We start from the raw sequence: 22018 nt of genomic DNA, 5'->3' as shown, positions 1-22018 counted from the left end.
CCCCTGGTGGTCAGACTCCGGGTTTCCACAGGTGGCCCTGCTCACTGGGCTTGGCCGTGTTGGCCTCACTGCCGGGCACGTTCAGGTCAGCAGACCTCTGCGGGCTGACTCCGCTCTGAGCACCCTGTACAGACAACCACACCCACCACTCTGCTCCCTGCACCCAACCTGCACACACACAGCACCCTCAGCACCTGCTCCTTGGTTAATTTACCATCTTCACCCGTCTGTCTCCTCCTCCAGACCACAAGCTCCACGGAGGCAGGCAGAGACCTTCTCTTTGTTTCTGACTCCTGGCCTGGGTTGGTGCCTGGAGTCAGTGCCCAGTAAATGCTGGCTGAGGGAAGAAAGGCCCTCCCCATCCTTACCGATCAAAAGCTTGGGGAAGTTGGAGGTCTCAATGTTATGATAGTAGACCACAGAGGTGACGGCAGCCATGAACGCCATCCCAGCTGGCATGTACAAGTGGAGGTGGCGGGATTCTGTCACCCTGTGATGGGAGGAGAAAGAGAGAAAATCAGAGAGAGGATGTGGATGTGGCCAGCACCTAGTAGAGCAGCGCAGGTCTTATTATGCTTACTGCTCAGCACACAGTAGGACCTCAGATAATCACGGCCTGGATGCCCATATGCTGGTCGTTCTTCCCAGACGCTATCCCAAACATTCTGTGCATTCCAACTCACTCAGTAACAGCCCCATTTAACATGAGCGGCACAGGTAAGCACTGGCAGTATCTGCGGGCGCTGTACTAATAATGCTGAAGGCGACCCACGCTTGCTGAGTACCTGCCCCATGCCGAACATGAATCTAAGTACCCGACGAAAAGAAAATTGTTCAATGAAGCCCCCATGAAGTGGGCACCCAGTCACCCTATTCTATAACCAAGGGAACTGAGGCACAGATTGACTAAGTCACATGCCCCAAACCACGCCTTTGCCCTCCTCCTCTGGGCTGGGGGCAGAGACTACTAGACGGTGCCCCCCCCCACCCCCCCCCCCCCCCCCGCTTTCACTCACAAAGGCCTCTGCGCTGGCAGGAAGAGGGTATGGTGACAATCAATCCACATCTGGAGCCAGGGGCTCCTCCCAGACCTCAGCTTCAGCCAAGAAGTGTGGAGGGTTGCCTTACTTTCCTGATCATGCTCTTCCTACAGACAGCAACACACAGACCCAGCCCAGCCCAGCGCAGCACTCAAGGCCCAGGCAACAGGGCCTCCAGCAACCTCTCTAGCACCGCCCAACCTGTTCCTTCTACACCAGCAGTGTAGGAACCCTCTCCACCCCAGAGGGTCCATTTCAGCCTCCTGCCTCAGTAACGTCCTCGCTTACACTACTGCTGGATCCAGCAGGCCAAGTGCCCTTTCCCTGGAGACTTGCTAAGCACAGGCAAAGACCAGAGCCACACTATCTGACTCAACAGTCCACGGAAGGGCTGCTCCAGATGGCCTGAAGGCTGAGGGGGAGAAAAGGAGAGGTGGGTAACCAGGGGAAGCACCCCAGAGGATGTGGAACCAGGTTGGGCTTTGAAGGACAAATATTTGTTTATCAGAGGAGTCAAGCCATATGGAGAAGAGCACCATGCCAGGGTCTGGAGACTCTGGAGGGGCCCAAGTGCAGGCATGGAGGCAGCATGGGCTGTTTACCAAACAGCCTCCTCACCTTGCTGCTTGACGAAGAACCACAAATTATCCAGCCCCTAAGACATAGATGGTGACCAGCTTAAGTGGTCTATCAAGTCTGTACTCCTTAGCCAGGGGTTGGTCTGAGGGTGGCCACGCAATTCTGGCCACTGAGGTGTTAAAGTCAAGTCTGTAGACATGACCTCCCTGTAAGGAGGAGGCATGGCTGGAACACACCTTTCCAAGCTTGCCCCTTCCTTCTTATGGGATACTTGCCACAGGGCAGCCACTTTGTGCTCATGAGGAAGGGGTGGCAGATGGTGGGGTAAGACTGAGTCCCTTCAGATCACCAAACTGCAAAATCAACCAGAAAAGGTAATTTTGTAGGATTTATCGTTAAATGAGGCACTTATTCATGTCCTTTCAGCCTTGATATTCTCAGCAAAAGGTCTTGCTAAGAGAGGAGATACGCATGGCCAAGGGCAGAGGACAGACAATCACTGTCCGGGAACAGGGGGTCTCAGAACTCTTGTCTCTGTACTAGAAATAATGTGGAAGTGAATTTAATATTAACTATAACTGGAACAATTATGCCGCAGTATCAGATATAATAGATCTTAAATGCTTTACTGAGTGATTCAGAATGAAACAGCAAAGAAATTTGGTACAAATTTTCTTTATGTCTGTCGGGTGTATGGTGATTTGGGGAAACGCTCTCCCCATATGCTTCCCCCTCTCTCTTCTCGTTACCCCGTGTGCTTTGGCTGCTCTGAATTAACAGGATCGCGCACAGGCACAAGCCCCTGAGGAGGCAGCGTCACTACAGATTGAAGATGCCTCAGTTAGTACTAAATGTGGCTGAGCCTAAGTCAGATCCCAGCTAAAGGGGGATCTGTTGTCTTACCCAGCTCCGGCCCCACATGCCACAGGCCAGTGGGGGAATGGAGAGCCGCAGGGCGGGTCTATGACTTCACCCATCCGTCCCTTCCTCACACTTGCTGACTCAGGGACGTCCTCCCCACAGACCAGGAGCCCAGTGTCCAGCGAGAGACATGCCTTAGGCCTTGGAGGAAACACACGCAGTGGGCCTGGGGTGCATGGTGGGTGCAGAGAGTAGCCAGAGTGGGTGTCTGGGCTACTTCCTTCCAACCCCCATGTCCTGGGCTTGCATCCTCTGCTCCAGGCTCTATGGCTGGGCTCTGGACCCTGTGAATTTCCCATTTCACCCTCCTCAAACAGGCAAGTGAGGGCTCCAGTACTTATTTCACAGACAGAAAAGGCAAGGTCCAGAAACGCTGAGTGATATACAGTTCCCACAGCTGGCACTGTCCAGGGCTCCCTCCTCTTCGGTGGGGCATTTTCCTGTCACCCAGCCAATTATAACCTAGGGGTATTACTGGCCCAAGGGCTCACAAGTCCCTTTCCTCAGTATTCAGTGACACTTTGGAAGGGTCCTGAGGAGGGGGTACAGACTGGTCCCTGGCGACTTAAGCATAGGCATGCCTTATGGTATTCTTGTTAGTCTGGAAGGCTTTGATCCGCAGTAGGACCCAATGCCTCATCCAGGCACAACATTAGTATGGACATCTGGATGCATGGATACCAAGGAGCAGGAGGTGCAGGACAGAAATCCCGCCCCCTGAGGACAGCTGCAGGGTTAAACACTGTCTAATTACAGCCCAAATGAGCTGGACCTCAGATGCTCCAGCCCAATGTCCACCCACAACTGTGACATCAGCTCCTGAAACAGTCCCTCAGGCTCACTGACTGCTCCATTCTGTCTTAAAGATGGCTGCCCCATATCCCCTTCTGTCGCTTTATGCAGACACATTGTGTCTCCTCCCTTACCTATCCTCTGACTCATCTGCCTCTGACTAGACCAACACACACTTGGCCTCTCCCTTAGGGGTGCGTGCTGAGGGTGTCTCTCTTGGGCTCAAAATCCAGAGTCATATCCAACTCAGACAGGCAGTCTGCCATCCAAACGCTCCTCTTGAGCCCCAGATCTGATTCTCAGCCTCAGTCCCATGGCTCCTTCCACATGTCAACTGCGTTAGCCTTCTCCATTCCTCCTGCCCCTGATGGCTAGCCTCGGTTCCAAGGCCATCTCCACACACGCAGCTTTCCTCCGAGTCTCAAATCATGACTGCCCAAATCATGCTGGTCACCTGTGCCGTAGGCCCAGCACACCTGCTCCTGGGCCCTCTTGCTCCTGTACCATAGTCTCCCCACTCCTTAACTCCTTCCTCTGACGGCCACAACACCTGTCATCCTCTGGGGCTCAGCGCCCAAGCCCCCTCCACCAGGGAACCTGTCTAACGCTGCCTTCTCCTCTCCTCACAGACCATGCCCTTGCGGTATGATTTTATTTATCCTTCTGGGATTCAATAAATGTCTGCAGAGCTTTTGTGTGCCCTGCACTGTGAATACAAAAAGGACCAGCACCTAAGATCTCACCAGACATCCACGGAGTCTTTCTGACAGCTTTGCAAACCGAAACTTGAGCATACACTCTGATCTGTAGGAGAGGTGGGGAAGGGTTGAGTGTGGGGCAAAGAATGGGGTAGAGGCAGGTGGGACTGGACGGTGACAAACAGCAGTGACCACAGACACATGACTGAATCTTGTAAGTGAATGAGAACTGAGGAAAAGCCTCAGTAGGAACAAATGATGTGCTTAACTGTCTTCTTACTTACTTCAGTCACTTAGGAAGACCAGGAATTTTTCACACAGCGGGGGCACCCTGACAGGCTCTAGAATGGTTTTACAGGAAACTGGTACAGAAGCCCACATTCCCTTTACCCTCCTGACTGGGTTTCGTGTGTGTCTAGGGTCCGGCACAGTTCACACCAGGCCAAGGGTTGTGGGATCTAATAGCCACGGTACTGGTTTGTGTTAGGCGTGGGGGCAGGCACAGCAGATCCCCTCGGTCCTCAGTCACTCACTTACCCATCGGACAGGATCCCCTCCGCGATCTCACACACAAGGACAAAGAGCAAGATGAAGGTGAGGATCCAGCGCAGGTTGTGCCCTGGGAAGTGCAGCCAGGTGCTGTGGTGAATGTGCACCTTGGAGCTCTGGCTGCCCCATCCTGCAGGAGAGATGCAGAAGAAGGTAGGAAGGCCACCTGAGGAGGTCCACCGTGGGGATAGGGTGAGTGCATACCAATCCTACTTCCCCACTGCTGAGCATACGAACTAATGTCTTAGTACAAAGCCAGGACCCCAGACCATCCTAAACAGGTGCCACACTGACCTCTTGTGTGACAGGTTATCCATTCTGTTTCATTTCTGATACACATATGGGCATATATTGCATATTTTCTTTCTATTTCTAGCTAATCATTTATCTTAGTCAGTGATTAGCAACTTCCTTCTACAGCAGCTTTTTATTTTTGAGACGAGGTCTAATGTTGACCACACTAACCTTGAACTTCACTATGTAGCTGAGGATGACTTTAAACTCCCTGATTCCCCTGCCTCCACCTCCCAAGAACTGGGATTGCCAGGGTAGCCCTGGATTCAGCAACTTCTTACTAATTCAGTTTGATGGCCACTCGACTTTCTTCCCCAAAGAATTTTTAAGATTTGCTGTTTCTCTTAATTAAAGTAAATGAGCAGTTGAGGAGTCGCGTTAACAGCCTCTGTGAACAGAGCTGATTAGCCTGGGAAAGTCAAGGTCTTGGGAGAGAAGGGAACCAGAGGGAAGAGGATTGTCCTGACTCGAGTGCCCAACTTTGTAGACCACTTTCTGGCAAGTGCGCTGGTAGGGTTGTTAAATCCGGCGCGAGCTGATCCACAGTCCTGGGGTACTGGCACCCAAAGTCTATCTCCTAGCCCAGCGTGCACTAGACCCCGGGCCCAGGAGAGACTTCTGCTCACGGTCCGGTCCCGCCGGGACAGCGCGGGGCTTGCGGGCCTTCACCACCAACCTCCCCAGCTGCAGCCTGCGCTCCCGTCTGAGTCCAGCTGTGGCGGTGACAGCGCGGGCCTAGGGAAGGGGGTGGCCCAGCTCCTGCCGCTGCGCCACTCAGGGTGTGGCCAACCCCCTCACGATCTTCCCCGATCGGCCATGCGGGGCCCCATCCCGGGTCAGGCCTTACGGTGGTGAAACTTGGGGATCCCTAGAGTGTTGAGTGCCCATCGTGTTTGGCACGGGCTCAGGAATGGGGGTGGTGGGAGGGGGAAAGGTGCAAGGGCGGAGACGCAAAGCAGAGGACCTAGGGAGACCAGCGAGCCGGTGCGGGACCGCCGGGGCCGCGCACCCCCCCGCCCGGCCGCGCGCCCTTCCCCCGAGCGCCCTCCTGCCTTCCGCCGCGGCGCGCGCTCACCGATGAAGAGGATGGGGAAGGTGATGAAGAGCAGGAACACATGCGGCACCACGTTGAGCGCGTCCACGAAGCAGCCGTTGTTGAGGACGCCCTGGTCCACCCGGTAGGCGGCCGAGTGGTTCTCGGTGCCGCAGAAGGCCAAGGGCATGGCGGCGCGCGCACGGGATCGGCTCCGGCTCCGCGCGCCTCCCGCGCCTCTCTTCCTCGCAGCTCCCAGCGCTCCCGCACGGCCCGCCCCGCCCCGCCCCGCCCCGCCCCCACCTGCCGCGGGGCCCCGCCCCATCCCGCCCCGCCAGCTGCTCTGGTGGGGTGAGGGTGGGGTCTCACCCAATGCGCACGTGCGCTGGTTGCTCAGGCACCGGGGTGTCTGAGTGGGAGTCATAGCCAAGATGATCAGGGTGAGCTCCGAGTGCGTGGATTTGGGATTCCCGAAAGTAAATCTGCCCGAGCAAGGCTCCGGTTGATGTACGGAGATCTGAGGGGTCCCCATGGGAACAGAGTAGCACAAGCCCGCACCCGATTCGGTCCAGAGAAACTGAAAAACTTGAACTTAGGAGAGTGCTTGGGAATTTTCCAAGTGTCTCGGGCGCACGAGGTCGCAGAGGGACTTCACAGCCTGTAGATCTTTCCCAAAATGAAAGCAAGGTTATATGACTGACCTGTCGAGTCCCGCTTGACTTATCGAAGGATTCTGAAGGGGGGTGGTGTGTGGAGTTGAGAAATGATAGCTGTGAAATATAGAGGTAGATGAAGAAAAAGACAGAAACACAGGATAGCTTCGGGAGGTCTCTGGGTCAGTACCACAGACTCCTGAGTTTATTACTCACAGCCTTTATATACCCAAAGCAAGAGGGGCAAAAAGACCTCCCCCTTTCAAGGACATGATGGTTCAAGGTATGAAGTACAGTCAAGTGTAAACACCTCCTTAGTGCTCAAGACATCTGGTAACCACGCCTTTGGACAAAACATCCTATTGTGGGGGTGAGGGTGGGAAACAAGTTCCAACTCTCTGACCTTGAGTCAATATGAAAACAAGCCACAAGCTGGGGTCTCTGTGGGCTCCCACACTGACCCAAGATCTGCTTGCTAGCCAGTGGGAAACTAGCTTAAACACAGCTCCTCTGCCCTTGTGATTTTATATACATTCACAAGTTTTATTCAAATACAATGCTATTTTATAGAAGAGACTTCAGCATCCATGGATTTGGGTTTCTAACAGACATCCTGGAAAAAAAATCCCCCATTGAAACACAGTGGCAATTTTACATGGGTAATACTACAAAGTACTAAACACTTACATTAGGCAAAACTGCCTTCACCTTTTATCTTTATAATCCTATGAAATATATCAATTTTTAAATTTTCTTACTTTTTTACATCCTAACCACAGTCCCTGCCCCTCCTCCCAGTTCCTCCCAACTCCCTTCTCTTTATCCCCCTTTATGCCTCTGTTTCTCTTCGGAAAAGGGCAGGCCTCCCGTGGATATCAACCAGCCATGGCAGATGGAGGTGCAGGAAGACTAGGCACCTCCTCTTCTATAAAGGCTGGATGAGGCAACCCAGTAGGAGGAAAGGGTCCCAAACAACCGAGCCACACAGCCCCTGCTCCCACTGTTAGGAGTCCCACAAGAAGACCAAGCCACACAACTGTATCCTATGTGCAGAGAGCCTAGGTCAGTCATGCAGGCTCCCTGGTTGGCAGTTCAGTCTCTGGGAGCCCCTGGGAGCCCAGGTTAGTTGATTCTGTGGGTTTTCTTGGGTGTCTTTGACCCCTCTGGCTCCCACAATCCTTCCTTCCCCTCTTCAATAGTATTCCCCGAGCTCCACCTAATGTTTGGCTGTGGGTCTCTGCGTCTGTTTCCATCAGTTGCTGGAGGAAGCCTCTCTGATGGCAGTTGTGGTAGGCACCAATCTATGATTACAGAAGAATATCATTAGGAACCATTTCATTGACTTTTTTTTGTCAGTCATGTTTGGTTCTATTCAAGGTCTCTGGGCCATCCAGCCTCTGGGTCCTGGCCCTCCAGGCAGTGTGAGAGATGGACTTCCTAGTCTTAGCTAGGGTCACCCTCATAGATTCCTGAGAGTTCCCTTTGCACTAGGTTTCTAGCTTGTCCTAGAGATGCCCTCCCTCAATCCAGTTGTCTCTCCCAGGACTCTCTCCCTCCATCTTCCCTCACCTGATCCCTCTGTTCCCATCCCCACTCCCCACTCAGAACCCCCCCATCCATGGGCAATGTCTATTCTATTTCCACTTCACAGTGGGATTCATGCACCCCATCCTTGAGCCTTCCTCGTTACTTAGCTTCTCTGGGTCTGTAGATGGTTATCCTTTACTTCATGGTTAATAACCACTCATAAGTGAGTACATACCATGTTTGTCTTTCTGGTCTGGGTTACCTCACTCAGGACTCTCTTTTCTGGTTCCACCCACTTGCCAGCAAATTTCTTGATGTCATTGTTTTTAACAGCTGAGTAATACTCCATTGTGTAAATGTATTACAGTTTCTTTATTCATTCTTGCGTTGAGAGGCATCTAGGTTGTTTCCAGGTTCTGGCTATTACAAATAAAGCTGCTGTGAACATAGTTGAGCAAGTGTCCTTGTGGTATGGTGGAGCGTCCTTTGGATATATGCCTCAGAGTGGTATAGTTGGGTCTTGAGGTAGATCAATTCCCAATTTTCTGAGAAACCACCATATTGATTTCCAAAGTGGCTGTACAAGTTTGCACTCCCACCAGTAGTGGAGGAGTGTTCCCCTTGCTCCACATCCTCTTCAGCACTAGCTGTCAGCTGTGTGTTTGATCTTGGCCATTCTGACAGGTGTAAGATGGAATCTCAGAGTCATTTTGATTTTCATTTCTCTGATGTCTAAGGATAATGAACATTTTTAAAGTGCTTCTCCGCCATTTTATATTCCTCAGTTGAGAATTCTCTGTTTAGATCTGTATCCCAATTTTTAATTGGATTATTTGGTTTGTTGATATCTAGTTTCTTGAGTTTTTTTTTTATATATTTTGGATATCAGCCCTCTATCAGATGTGGAGTTAGTGAAGATCTTTTCCCATTCTGTGGGCTGCTATTTTTGTCCTATTGACAGTGACCTTTGCCTTACAGAAGCTTTTCAGTTTCACAAGGTTCCACTTGTTAATTGTTGATCTTAGTGTCTGTGCTATTGGTGTTCTATTCAGGAAGTTGTCTCCTGTGCCATTGCACTCAAGGCTATTCCCCACTTTCTTTTCTTTCAGGTTTACTGTATCTGAATTTATGTTGAGGTCTTTGGTCCAATTGGACTTAAGTTTTGTGCAGGGTGATAGATGTAGATCTATTTGCATTCTTCTATGTACAGGTATCCAGTTATGCCAGCATCATTTGTTGAAGATGCTTTCTTTTTTCCATTGTATAATTTTGGCTTCTTTGTTGAAAATTGAGTGTCCATAAGTGTATGGATTTCCTTTGGGTCTTTGATTCAATTCCATTAATCAATCTGTCGGTTTTTATGCCAATACTATGCAGTTTTTATTACTATTATTCTATAGTACAACTTGAAATCAGGGATGATGATACCTCTGGAAGTTCTTTTATTGTACAGGATTTTTCTAGCTATCTTGGTTTTTTTTTCCATATGAAGTTGAGTTCTTTCGAGATCTGTGAAGAATTATGTCAGAATTTTGATAAGGATTGCATTGAATCTGTAGATTGCTTTTGGTAAGATGGCCATTTTTATTATGTTAATCCTACCTATTCATGAGCATGGTAGATCTTTCCATCTTCTGATATCTTCTCCAATTTCTTCTTCAAATACTTGAAGTTCTTGTCATACAGGTCTTTCACTTGCTTGGCTAGAGTTACCCCAAGATATTTTATATTATTTGTAGCTATTGTAAAGGATGTTGTTTCCCTGATTTCTTTCTCAGCCCATTTATTATTTGTATATAGAAGGGCTACTGATTTTTTTAAGTTAATCTTAGATCCAGCCACTTCAATGAAGGTGTTTATCAGCTGTAGGAGTTCCCTGGTAGAATTTTTGGGTCACTTATGTATACTATTATGTCCTCTGCAAACACTGATACTTTGACTTCTTCCTTTGCAATTTGTATCCCCTTGATCTCCTTCAGTTGCTTTTACTTATGAGAGAGAGAGAGAGAAAGAGAGAGAGAGAGAGAGAGAAGAGAGAGAGAGAGAGAGAGAGAGAGAGAGAGAGAGAGTGAGTGAGAGAGAGATGCTTGTGCCAGCCAAGGCCAGAATAGAACTTGTATCCCCTGGAGCTGGAATCACTGGTGGTTGTGAGCAGCCTGGCATGGGTGCTGCTGGGAACAGAACTCAGGGGCTCCACAAAAGCGCCCATGGGAGTGCTCTTAACCACAGAGACAGCTCTCCAGTGCCTGATAGTTTTTAGTTGTCAAGTTGCCACAACCTAGAATCAATTAAGAGCCTCAGTTGAGGAATTGCCTAGATCAGGCTGGCCTGTGGGCATGTCTGTGGGTAATTGTCTCGATTATTAATTGATGTAGGGGGACCCAGCGCGCTGTGGGCAACACTATCTCATGAGCCCTGTATAGGAGTGGAGAAAGCTAGCTGAGCACTAAGAGAGCGAGAAAGTGCGGTCCATGGGCTTATTCTTTCTGCTCTTACCTATGGATGTGATGCTTTAAGTGCCTGTATGTACCCACTCCATTGCTGTGGGCTCTGTCGTTCCTTTATCATCGTTGTTGTCGTCATCGTCATCGTCATCATCGTTGTCGTCATTGTCATCGTCGTCATCATCATTGTCATCATCATCATTGTTGTCATCATCATGGTCGTCGTCGTCATCACCATCGTCATCATCGTCATCGGTGTCGATGGGATCTTGCTGTATAGCCTTCACTGTATGGCTCAGATTAGCTTCAAACTCATAATAACCTTCCCGCCCTAGGTTGGATTTTTCTTTTATTCTCTTTTCTCCACATTTTCTGCAGTATTGTTTTTTGTTCGTGCGGTTACATGCTCAGCCATGCTGTCTCTTTCAGTAGGTCAGTCATGGATGCGTAACATTTTAGGCCGATGAGGACTGCATTCCTAACAGAGCATCCTACTAGACTAGACTGCCTACTGCTGTCATAGGCATCTCAGTTCATATCAGTCGCCACAGGCTCTGCTGGGTGCTCAGTGATGGCATCACCCAGTGGCATTCCCCAGAGCATATCCCCATTGCCACGCAGCATGGGGATTCCCTGTTCTGACTCTGCCACAACTTCTTGTGTGGTTTGGGACCAGTCACCTTTCTGAGCTTTAATTTCATCATTTTTAAATGGAAAGGAAAAGCCAGATGGATTGGGATGAGATCACTGGTACAAAGGGGCTTTGCATGTGGGGGAGGCATGTTCTCTGTGGTCATTCAGTGTCCACCACAACCCCACACTTGCCTCTCCTGGGCCCTTAAAATAAATGAAAGGTGTGGTCCATAAAGTTCTAGTGAAGAGAGCTGCAGGCGGGCGGAAGAGTGTTTAGTCTGCAGTCTTGGGGACCTGTTTACTTCAGGGACACATACTGTGCAGCTGCCAGTGATCCATGATGTCTACCCCCCCCCCCCTGCATCTATCCCTAAAGTGAGACCACACAGCCCACTGCCTGACACGTGGGTTTGAGAGTATTTGAAAAGCACGGTGTCAGCTGCCCAAGGAGGCATGATAAGATTGCTCTTTGGCCGAGTCATCTCAGAACTGTGGAATCACCTCAAATGCTCATTGTAGCTAGAGTTTTCCTGCCTTGCCCACAGTCAGGACAAATCTTTGTCACCCACCAGTCTCATAGCCGCTCAGACCCAACCAAGTAAACACAGAGACTTACATTGCTTACAAACTGTATGGCCGTGGCAGGCTTCTTGCTAACTGTTCTTATAGCTTAAATTAATCCATTTCCATAAATCTATACCTTGCCACGTAGCTCGTGACTTACTGGTATCTTCACATGCTGCTTGTCCTGGCGGCGGCTGGCAGTGACTCCTTCCTCCTTCCTGTTCTTTCTTTTTTCCTCTCCACGCCTATACTTCCTGCCTAGACACTGGCCAATCAGTGTTTTATTTATTGACCAATCAGAGCAACACATTTGCCATACAGACCATCCCACAGCAGCTCATCAGGACAGGGCCAGTGGAAACACAAGCAAAATGCACAGTGTTGTCCTTCCCAGGGCTGCAGTGGGAAAGCACAGAGTGAAGGGACTGCACACTGAGAAGGAAATATCTCCAGACACAGGCATGGAGGAGCACACAACACATGGCATCCTTTATGAGAAAGACTTGCATGTGTCTGCACAGTGAGGGGCAGGCCTCTGGGCTTGCTCACTCTGGACGCCCTGACACTTCTCTTGCAGCAGACTGAAAGGCCAGACACAAAGTGTGCTCTAAGCAAGGGTACCCCACCTTGAGAATTTGCAACCAACCTGGCAGAGCAAAAACTGACCTGGATTGAGGGTTCTGGGTTCTCACTCGCTGACAGGCAGGGTGGACATGGCCCTTCTGGCGCTGATGTTGCTCAGGCCTTTGTGTGGCTAACTGGGTGACCAGCGACCATGGCAGAGGGCATCCTCATGATGATAATGTCAACAATGGGATAGGTAGCAGTTCAGAAAAATGAATCTTTCCACTAATCCCAGCCAATAATGGGCTGGTTAAAAACACAAGCAAAATTCAATGTGTCTCCATTGTATTATATTTAGTTAGTTTGCTGTGACAAAAACCACTTAAGAGAGGAAGAATCTGAGGGTCCAGTGCATTGTGTCAGGGACGTGTGGCTGCAGGAGCATGAGGTGCCTGTCACATTGCTTCTGCAGTCAGGAAGCAGGAAGAGATGGATGCTGGTGCTGAGTGCAGGATCAGTCCAGGATGCTGGCCATGAGATGGTGTGACCCACACTCAAGATGCGTCTTCACATTTCTGTTGGCCTGTTCCAAAAGCTCCTTCCCAGGTATGCCTGGAGGCCTAGCTCCTCTTTGGGGAGTCTAGGTCCCGTCACACTGACGATGCGGAGCAGGCTTTCCTGTGCCGTAGAACACTGGGACAGAGGTACGGAGAACAACATAGATATTGGTACCAACAGAGAAAGACACCTCCTCCTGCCCCTTTACCGCCCACGACAGCGAAGCTGTGGCCACCTGGGAAGCAGACAGGCAGTGCTTCTGTGGTTCCTCAGACAGCGGAGGGGGAGGCAAATATTTAGCCTGAGCAGAGCCTGCCTGAGCCTGAAGTCTATACTGCGCGAGTGCGGGTATGGGATGATGGGCACATGCCAGCTGGGGAACTGTGGGCACATAAACCTCCCCAAGCTTCAGCTCTAAGCAGGAGGAATCGTCTCTCTCACGTGGCTCACAGGTCAGAAACCATGACAGCAGAGGGACAGGGAACGCCCAAGACACTGAAATTTAAAAATTAAGTCCCTACTCTGTGTGTCCTTCCTGTCTTGATTGCCACCTCTCTGTGAGGCAGACGTTGTGAGCATCACGGACCAGGGGAGAAACAGGCAGAGAGGAAAGCTCAGTGTTCCAAGGTCCCTTTCGGAATAGGTGACCGAGTCCAGCTTCCTTCTTGGGGCATCCTCTGAGAATGGGTATCCGGCATGGGTAGGGTCAAACGTGAAGGCAAAAAGAAGAGTAGGAGCCAGCTGTGTGGAAGGGGGTGTGGCATGGAGGGGTGTGGCATGGAGGGGTGCGGCACGGAGGGGGTGTGGCATGGAGGGGTGTGGCTTGGAGGGGGTGCGGCATGGGGATGTGCGGCGTGGAGGGGTGCGGCATGGGGGTGTGTGACGTGGAGGGGGTGCGGCGTGGAGGGGTGTGGCATGGAGGGGGTGCGGCATGGAGGGGTGTGGCACGGAAGGGGTGTGGCGTGGAGGGGTGTGGCGTGGAGGGGTGTGGCAAGGGGGTGCGCATGGAGGGGGTGCGGCATGGAGGGTGTGGCATGGAGGGTGTGGCAAGGGGGTGCGGCATGGAGGGGTGCGGCATGGAGGGGTGTGGCATGGAGGGGTGTGGCGTGGGGGTGCGGCATGGAGGGGGTGTGGCATGGGGTATGTGGTGTGGAGGGGTGTGGCATGGATGGGGTGCAGCATGGGGTTGTGCGGCATGGAGGGGGTGCGTCATGGAGGGGGTGTGGCATGGAGGGGTGTGCCATGGAGGGGTGCGGCGTGGAGGGGCGTGGCATGGAGGGGGTGCGGCATGGGGGTGTGCCGCATGGAGGGGTGCGGCATGGAGGGGTGCGGCATGGAGGGGGTGCAGCATGGAGGGGGTGCGGCATGGAGGGGGTGTGGCGTGGAGGGGGTGTGGCGTGGAGGGGTGTGGCGTGGAGGGTGGCGGTACTGATGTCTGGAAGCAGTGTTCACGGACCCAGTCCCCTTCTCGTTTAGCCTTGTCTGGTCAGTGTGTACCTGTCTGTAATGGACACACCTAACTTCCTTGTTGGGAAGGACTAAATATGTCTCCCAGTCCTAATGGCCAAGGTGATGGCGTTAGGAGGCAGGGCCTTTGGGTCACAAGGGACTCAGCTTCATAATGAGACTCATGCTTTTCTAAGAGGCCCCAGAACATTCACTGACATTCTCCCCATGTGGGCTACAGGGAGCAGACCGCTGTCTGCGAGGAAGCAGGCTCTGATAGGCCTCAAATCTCTTGGCTTCCTAGCATCGGACTTTGCAGCCACCAAAACCACAAGAAATAAGTCTGTTGTTCGAGGCCATCCCGTTCATGGTACCTTTGTCACAGCAACCAGCATGGACTTAGACACTTGTGCCCGGGTGACCATGGGTGTATGGTAGTGTTGAGGGGGGGCAGCCCCTCGACTGATTCTGTGTAGGAGGAAGCCCCTCCACCAAAGACTCCTCCGCTCAGGTGGCCGTGGCCCTTGAGGCAGGCTCACAGCCGTGAGCTGACATTTATCTGCTCTGTGGTTGTGTTATGAAATGCTCCCGCATGACCTGTGCAGAGCCAAATCTATTTTTAGCTCTATTGTGTACATTAAAAATTTAAATCAGTGAATATATTTAATGCTAAGGTGAAGAGCAACCACACGCTTTAGAGAGAAATGTCCTTTCCTTGGGAGCTGGAAAAACCATCCATTTCTCCTCCTGTTGCAGAGACTAGCTTGGGAATTGGGAGCTAGGGTGCTGGGGTAGGCAGGACGGGGTGGAGATGCTGCTTGCTCATCTAACGGAAGAACAGCCTGGTTCGGCCAGAGGGTGCTAGGAGCTGCAGCGAGAAAGTCAGCAAAGGGTGTCCCTTCTGTAGTTGCTGGGTGCAGACGGGGTTCCTCTGTACCCGCAAAGCGAGTGGGAAACAGGCCTAGAGGCTAAGTGACATGTCATAGCTCAGCCCAGTAAGACACAGACATCTGCTGGAACCCAGTTTGGCCCCAGTGGCTCTTGACGTGGCCCCGGCCATTAGCATTAATGGGTGCTTTGTTGGAGGTGCCCGTTTTCAGGGCAACCCCAACCTGCGGAGTGGAAGTGAAACACCAAAACTTGCCCTCTGGTGATGGACACGCTGGAGAGTGAGAGCCACAGTGACTATGTCCACCACACTGCCTCTCAGCTGGGGACAACAGGCAGTCTCTGCTGCTGGGGCTTGTGGTCTGGCTGGGAGAAGAAGCTGCGGGTGAAGGGTGGTGAGGAGGAGGGAAAGAGAAGAGAAAAGGAAGGAAAGGGAGATGGATTGGCTGAGCTTGGAGACGCGACTTGCTGGGAACTTCAGGGGATGCGGTGGTGGTGGGTGCCCCACCTGCCCAGGTGAAGACAGGAAGATTATGAAGGGACTGCTGAAGTGTATACACAGGGAGCCGGGGTGTGTTTTCCAGACTCGCTAGTGAGCTTGGGAGTCTTGGCATGATGAGGTGCTCCGAGAAAGGCCATGGAGCACCATAGGGTGGGGAGGAGGGTGGACGGCTGGTGCTCTAGAACGTCCATCTGAGGCCTTCCGCAGACAGACTCCACTCCTGCAAACTGGCCACTGTCCACTCCACAAGCCTCCTGTGACGCTAAGATGTCCTTGCTATGGGGATAGCATCTCGGCTCTCCCTGCCATCCAAGAACCAGCTTTTAAGCTCTCAATACTGGTTTCAAGTGCCCCCTTCCTACTGAGGGTTTCTTTGCACCCCCACTGAAGGTGGGTCTGCTGAAAGGTCCCTTCTCTAGCCCCCAGCCCTGTGTTAGGTGTCCGACATTGCCGTCACCCAGCATGGCAATGAATCACACTTGGGTTAGTGCCCCCTGCTGGGCTGGGAGATCTGTAGGGCTGAGGCTGAGACTCAGGAGGTGTTGGCTCTGGCACGGAGTAAAATAATCCCAATCAATATTTGTTAACTGGATGAATGAATGAGCCGACAGATGACTGACTGACTCAATCAGGGACAGTGTTTACCCTCTGGTCTAACAGCTGTTTGCTCGCCCAGTGAAGTGGAAAATGGATGTTTATAAACGCGTTTCAGCTTTCTCACTGACATACATTATGTCATTTTAGCGGGTCACTCTTGTTTAGTGATGCATTTATACTGAGCACCTACTGTGTGCTGGACACCGTACAAATTGCTGGAGAAAAAGTGGGGAGCATAGTGCATGCATCGAAGGAGCTGTTTCAAGTTTGGGATGTTTCCAGTAACTCACTCTTCAGGCGTGTGTGTATGTGTGTGTGTGTGTGTGTGTGTGTGTGTGTGTGTGTGTGAACATGCACATGCCACTGCACACATGTGGAATCTGGGGACAACCTCAAGGGTTCGTCCTCACTTTCCATCTTGTTTGAGACAAAGTATCTTTGTTGTTCTCGGCTACAGACACCAGGCTGGACTGAAAGCTCCAGGGGTTCTCCACCTCTTATCTCAATATGTCTCAGACTTGTCCACTCCACTGTACGTGGGTTCTGGAGATCCGAACTGGGGTCCTCAAGCTTGCACGGCATGTGATTTACCCCCTGAGCGTGTCCCCAGCCCCACACTTCAGGCTTTTGTTTACTCTGTTTAATTATCAGGGTAGATATGCAAGCTCTTGGGAGTCAGAGGCACCTTTGGAACCCTCATAAAAGCTTTGGATCCCTCCTGAGATTAGTAAACCTCCAATAAACCTCTCTGTGGACTTGGCAGCAACGGCCCGAGGAGGCCAGGCGGCTGGGTAGCCGTTGGACTGTGCCAATGGTTTTGCTCTGTATCAGGCAGCATTTGTCTCCGTGGTCCTGTGAGCTGACCCATAGGACCTACAGTAGGCTCTGGCTCCCTGACCCTCGAGTCCCTCACCTGATAAAGAGCCTATGGTCAGAATGGTCCCCTGTGCCACAGGCAGGCAGAGGGGGCACCTCTGCTGTCACTGCTTTCCCAGCATGCCCTCGAGGACCTGCTGCTCTCTGCCACCCTCCCACCAGCTCGCTTCCATCCACGTGTGGACTGTGCGGAGATCAAATCTCTGGATTTCTCCATGCTCACATAGGAAGCCCTGGGACCTCTGTAGACCGGGAAATCCGGTGTGAAGTCAGGAGGCTTCCACTTTCCCTGGAGATGTTTTGCCCTTTGCAGACATGAGCATCAGACTGCAGCTGTCTGTTTAAGTGACAGTTCTGTCCCAAAGGGCTCAGAAATCATACCTCCAAGTTTGTGCCTGCTGCTGAAGCAAATTCTCAAAGGAGGAGGGGAATACGCAGGTGGTGGACAGCAGCACAAAGAGCGAGCTGACCTCAGGGGGGTGTGCACACTGTTCCCCACAGCTGAGGGCAGGTCGGGGGACGCAGTATCCAGTCTTTAAATGGAAAGGAGGGAGGGAATTGTAGGCCGGAGGGGCGTCTCAGTGGTGACTGTCCAGTGTGTGAAAGCCCCGAGTGCCTTCTCCAGCACCACAAAAGGGAAAAATAAAAATGAACAGAAATCCCAGCACATGGCACAAATGTGTGAGCCGCGGGGGCATAGTCGTCCTTTGAAAAATGTGTTTTTGTTTTTTGTGAGGGCGGGTGATACGGCTCAGTGGGTAAAGGCGCCTGCCACCGGGCCTTGTGACTGGAGTTGGCTCTCATGACACGTGGAAGAAGAGAGCTGACTTGAAAGCCATCCTCTGACTTTCATGCGTGTACTGTGTACATGTGCACCACATGTACAAACGTGCACAAGAAAGAAAATAAGTGAATATATGTGAACGGTACAAAACGAGGGGCTTGCATTCGTGGGTCTAATGCGCTTTGAACACTCAGTCCCTCCGTCTCGCGTATTTGTTTTCAGATTCAGGTGCTGTGGGATGGTCTGTATGGCAAATGTGTTGCTCTGATTGGTCAATAAATAAAACACTGATTGGCCATGGCTGGGCAGGAAGTATAGGTAGGACTAACAGAGAGGAGAAAAGAAAGAACAGGAAGGCAGAAGGAGTCACTGCCAGCCGCCGCCATGACAAGCAGCATGTGAAGATGGCGGTAAGCCATGAGCCTCGTGGCAAGGTATAGATTTGTGGAAATGGGTTAATTTAAGATATAAGAACAGTTAGCAAGAGGCCCGCCACGGCCATACAGTTTGTAAGCAATGTAAGTCTCTGTGTTTACTTGGTTGGGTCTGAGCGGCTGTGGGACTGGCGGGTGACAAAGATTTGTCCTGACTGTGGGCAAGGCAGGAAAACTCTAGCTACACTCAGGTGTAGCTCAGGCTGGCCTTGAACTTGATATGTAGCTGAGGATGACCTTCAGGCAGTTTTCCTGTCTCTGCCTCCAGAGTGCTGGGAATACAGGGGCGTGCTGACACATGGTGGACTTTTTCTATTCTCTGCGTTATCATTTCCTCTCTTTTTCACTTCCCTTCTACTTGCGGAATGTTAATAAGCAAAGTAAACCAATCACAAAGAGGCAAAATGCTGTAGAAATCCACTTGTAAGCGGTACCTCCACTAGGCACAGAGACAGAGGGTGGATGGTGGTTGACAAAGGCCTCTGCGGATTCAGGATAAAATTAAGGAAGATGCATATTTAAAACCCAGCATACACAGGCCGGGCAGTGGTGGTGCACACCTTTAATCCAGCACTCAGGGGAGGCAGAGGCAGGCAGATCTCTGTGGGTTTAAGGCCAGCCTGGGCTACAGAGTAAGTTCCAGGAAAGGCTCCAAAACTACACAGAGAAACCCTGTCTCAAAAAAACAAAACAAAACAAAAACCAAAAAGCCAACTCCCCCCCCCAAAAAAAAACCCAGCACACACAATGTGAGCATGTGTGTAGGCACACACACTCAGCCAGTGGTAACCCTGCTCCCCTAGAGAAAGGGAAGAAGGAGTGTGTGTGTGTGTGTGTGTGTGTGTGTGTGTGTGTGTGTATACCTGTGTGTACAAGACTGCACTGAGCTGTACATGGAGAGGAGAAGGGTTCCCTCAATTGATACAGGTGCAAGTGAGGGCCCGGAGGCAGAGTTGGGGACTCCATTGGCCCAGAGTGCATGTTTAGGAAACTCCACCCTCAGGTGAGATCGACCCAGTCTGCTCTTTCTGGCATGAATCCCAGATTCTTGAGACGTTAATATTGATCAGTAAGTCAAGGGCTTTTCTGAGCTTCTTGTCCCTGATTCTGTTGACCTTCCCATCCTACTATGTGGCATCTTAGGACTAAAAAGACCAGAAAAGTGAGTAATAAATGTGGCTGAGACTCTCACTTCTCAGGGTATTTGAGGACTGACTGTTGGAAACCCCAGCGTCCCAGTCCTGGAGTCCCAAGTCACAGGGTCCATCCTTGTTTCCCCACAACCCATGTGCTACCAGAAGCTGGGGACACACCCTGGGAAGACAGTTCCTCTCAGGCTGAGGGACACAGGGAAGGAAAGGCAGAGGAAGGCCCTTCTGAGGTGGGGTCCTCTGCAGATGTCCTTAGCAGCAGCTCGGGGCCACTTCCCCTCATTTTTTTTCTGAACAGACCCTTCCTCTTTATGGGGTCCATGTGGAGTGGTGACGACCTCGTGTGGCCCATCAGGCTGGCCATACGCTATCTTGAGCTACAAGGACGGAGTTTAGAATACCAGCAGCTACCTTGGCATCTGAAAATGAAGCAGGCCAGGGTGTGGCAGAGCCAAGAGTTTGGTAGTTAATTTCATGTCTGCTTGTCAGGCCACAGCACCAAGACCATTTGGGTAAACACATCTAGGTGCTTATCTGTGAAGATGTTTGGAGAAAGAATAACATTACATCAGTGGGTGTTAGCTGATTGCCCTCTGTGATGTAGTGGTCCTTACCTTGTTTCATCAGCTCACAGTCTCAAAAGGAAGAAACGTTTGGGGCTAGAGAGATGGTTCAGTGAGCAAGAGGGGCTTGTGCAGGCTTGAGGACCCAAGTTCAAATCCCAGCACCTATGTAAACAGCCAAGTGTATGCTCCTGCATACATGTGTACATACACCACCCCTGCCCACACACGCTTAAAAATGCGGATGTTCCCAAGGAAGACAGCATTCTGCTGATGACCAGTCCATACTTGCACTGAGTGTGCCCCCACCATGCGGGCCTTCCTCAGAGACCTTAGAATTGCTTGAGGCCATGCTTGTGTGAGCCTGTTCCTTAAACTTAACACAGCAGGGACTGAAGAGATGGCTCAGTGGTTAAGAGCATGGGCTGCTCTTGCAGAGGACCCGGGTTTGATCCCCAGCACCCACAGAGGAGCTTATACAATCACCTGTAAGCCCCAGGGATCTGCCGCCCTCTTCCGGCCTCTGAGGGCACTGCATGTATATGGTGCACAGATGTGCTGGCAAAACACCCATACACATAAAACATTAAAAATTTAAAAAGTAACACAATAACCAACTTAAAAGTTCTCCATACATATAATTATATATATACATATGTATATATATATATATGTGTGTGTGTGTGTGTGTGTGTGTGTGTGTGTGTGTGTGCAAGCACACTCCTTCTTTGGGAAAACCTTAGCTGATACAGGAATCCAGAACGGAGTCCCAGGGCCCTTGTTTGGCATCTGGCTCAGCCAAATCTCCTCAAACACTCCTGGATTCCTTCCTACTACTGAAGCTGTCCTCTGGGGTTGGGTTTTTCTGTCAGTTCCAGCCCTAAGGGTCAGGGGAACAGCTAGCTCACAACTCACTGAGTGCTCAGCCACACCAAACCCCAGGCTTCCTTTCCTGGGTGACCCAGGCCTTGGACTGTCCTTAGGACAGGAGAGACCTTGCAGAGTTTCAAGCGGTACAGACATGGTCCTGTTGCAGTTTCACCTCGCTCTATAGTGGGGAAGTCAGATGAAACAGACAGGGGAAACTGAAGCAGGGAGGAGGGCCAATTTCATATGGCAGCCTCGTCTTTCTCATTTACTTGAAGCAATGCTCAGCCAGGGCAACTTCCGGAGCCGTGGTGTCTGGACCTGCATGCTAGCTCTCCACTTTCTCCCTGTGAAAGTTCAGGCTTGATACGGGGTACATGGTGCTTCGGTTTCTACGGAAGATAATGGTGTTGTTTCCCTCCTACGGTCCCTTGCCAGGATGGAGTGACTCATTTCAGGTTTGGATCCCAGCACAGTGCTCCATGCAAGTGTCTCCGATGCAAGCATGTCAACTGGTTACAAGTCATGCCGCTGCAGCTAACGGTAAGCACCTATGTTAGCTTTCTGTTCCTGCAGCAAAGCATCTGGAGCAACCAATCAAAAAGGGGGCAAAGTCGGGGTGGGCTCACAGTTTTGGAGGCTTCAGTCTATGATCAAGCAGATTGGTTGCTTTCCAGTCTGTGGTGAGGCAGAATACAATGGCGGGAGCACTTTGCAGAGGAGCCAGAAGTGAAAGAGAGAGGAAGGGACGGGTATCGGGTGTCTCATAATCCAATTTTAGGAAAACACTCATGTTACTAACTTCTCACACTGCTGGGTCAAAAAAAAAAAAAGAAAAGAAAAGAAAAGAAGAAAGAAAAAAAGAAAAAAAAAAACTAGCAAAAGCAAAAAAGTCGGAAGAGTTGATTTGGGCTCCCAGCTTTGGAAGGGATACACAGCCCTGCATGATGGGGAGGGCATGGCGGCAGCAGCCTGCAGCAGCCTCTGCAGACAGGAAGTGAGCTATAATGCCTCAAGGCCCACCCCCAGCAATCCCCTTCCTCCCAAGGCTGCACTTCCTA

General features: G+C 51.2%; 1 protein-coding gene across 2 annotated transcripts in view; it reads right to left on the bottom strand.

Moving 5' to 3' along the window:
• Abcc8 (ATP binding cassette subfamily C member 8) overlaps positions 1–6174 on the bottom strand; it is a 73305-nt gene extending 67131 nt beyond the window's left edge. The window contains exons 1-3 of one of the 2 annotated variants that reach the window (XM_028880195.1): positions 5949–6174; positions 4568–4709; positions 369–490 (exon numbers count right to left, since the gene is read on the bottom strand). In XM_028880195.1, coding sequence (XP_028736028.1) covers positions 369–490; positions 4568–4709; positions 5949–6096 — 412 coding nt within the window. In that variant the 5' untranslated portion in view covers positions 6097–6174. The remainder of the gene's footprint in view (positions 1–368; positions 491–4567; positions 4710–5948) is intronic. The other variant, XM_028880194.2, reaches the window with a different exon arrangement.
• Positions 6175–22018: the final 15844 nt, after the last annotated feature.

This window comes from Peromyscus leucopus, chromosome 1 (assembly GCF_004664715.2).
Source record: "Peromyscus leucopus breed LL Stock chromosome 1, UCI_PerLeu_2.1, whole genome shotgun sequence".
Classification (NCBI taxonomy): Eukaryota; Metazoa; Chordata; class Mammalia; order Rodentia; family Cricetidae; genus Peromyscus; species Peromyscus leucopus.
Note: the sequence above shows the minus strand (reverse complement) of the source record. Positions and strands in the feature narration are given on the sequence as shown.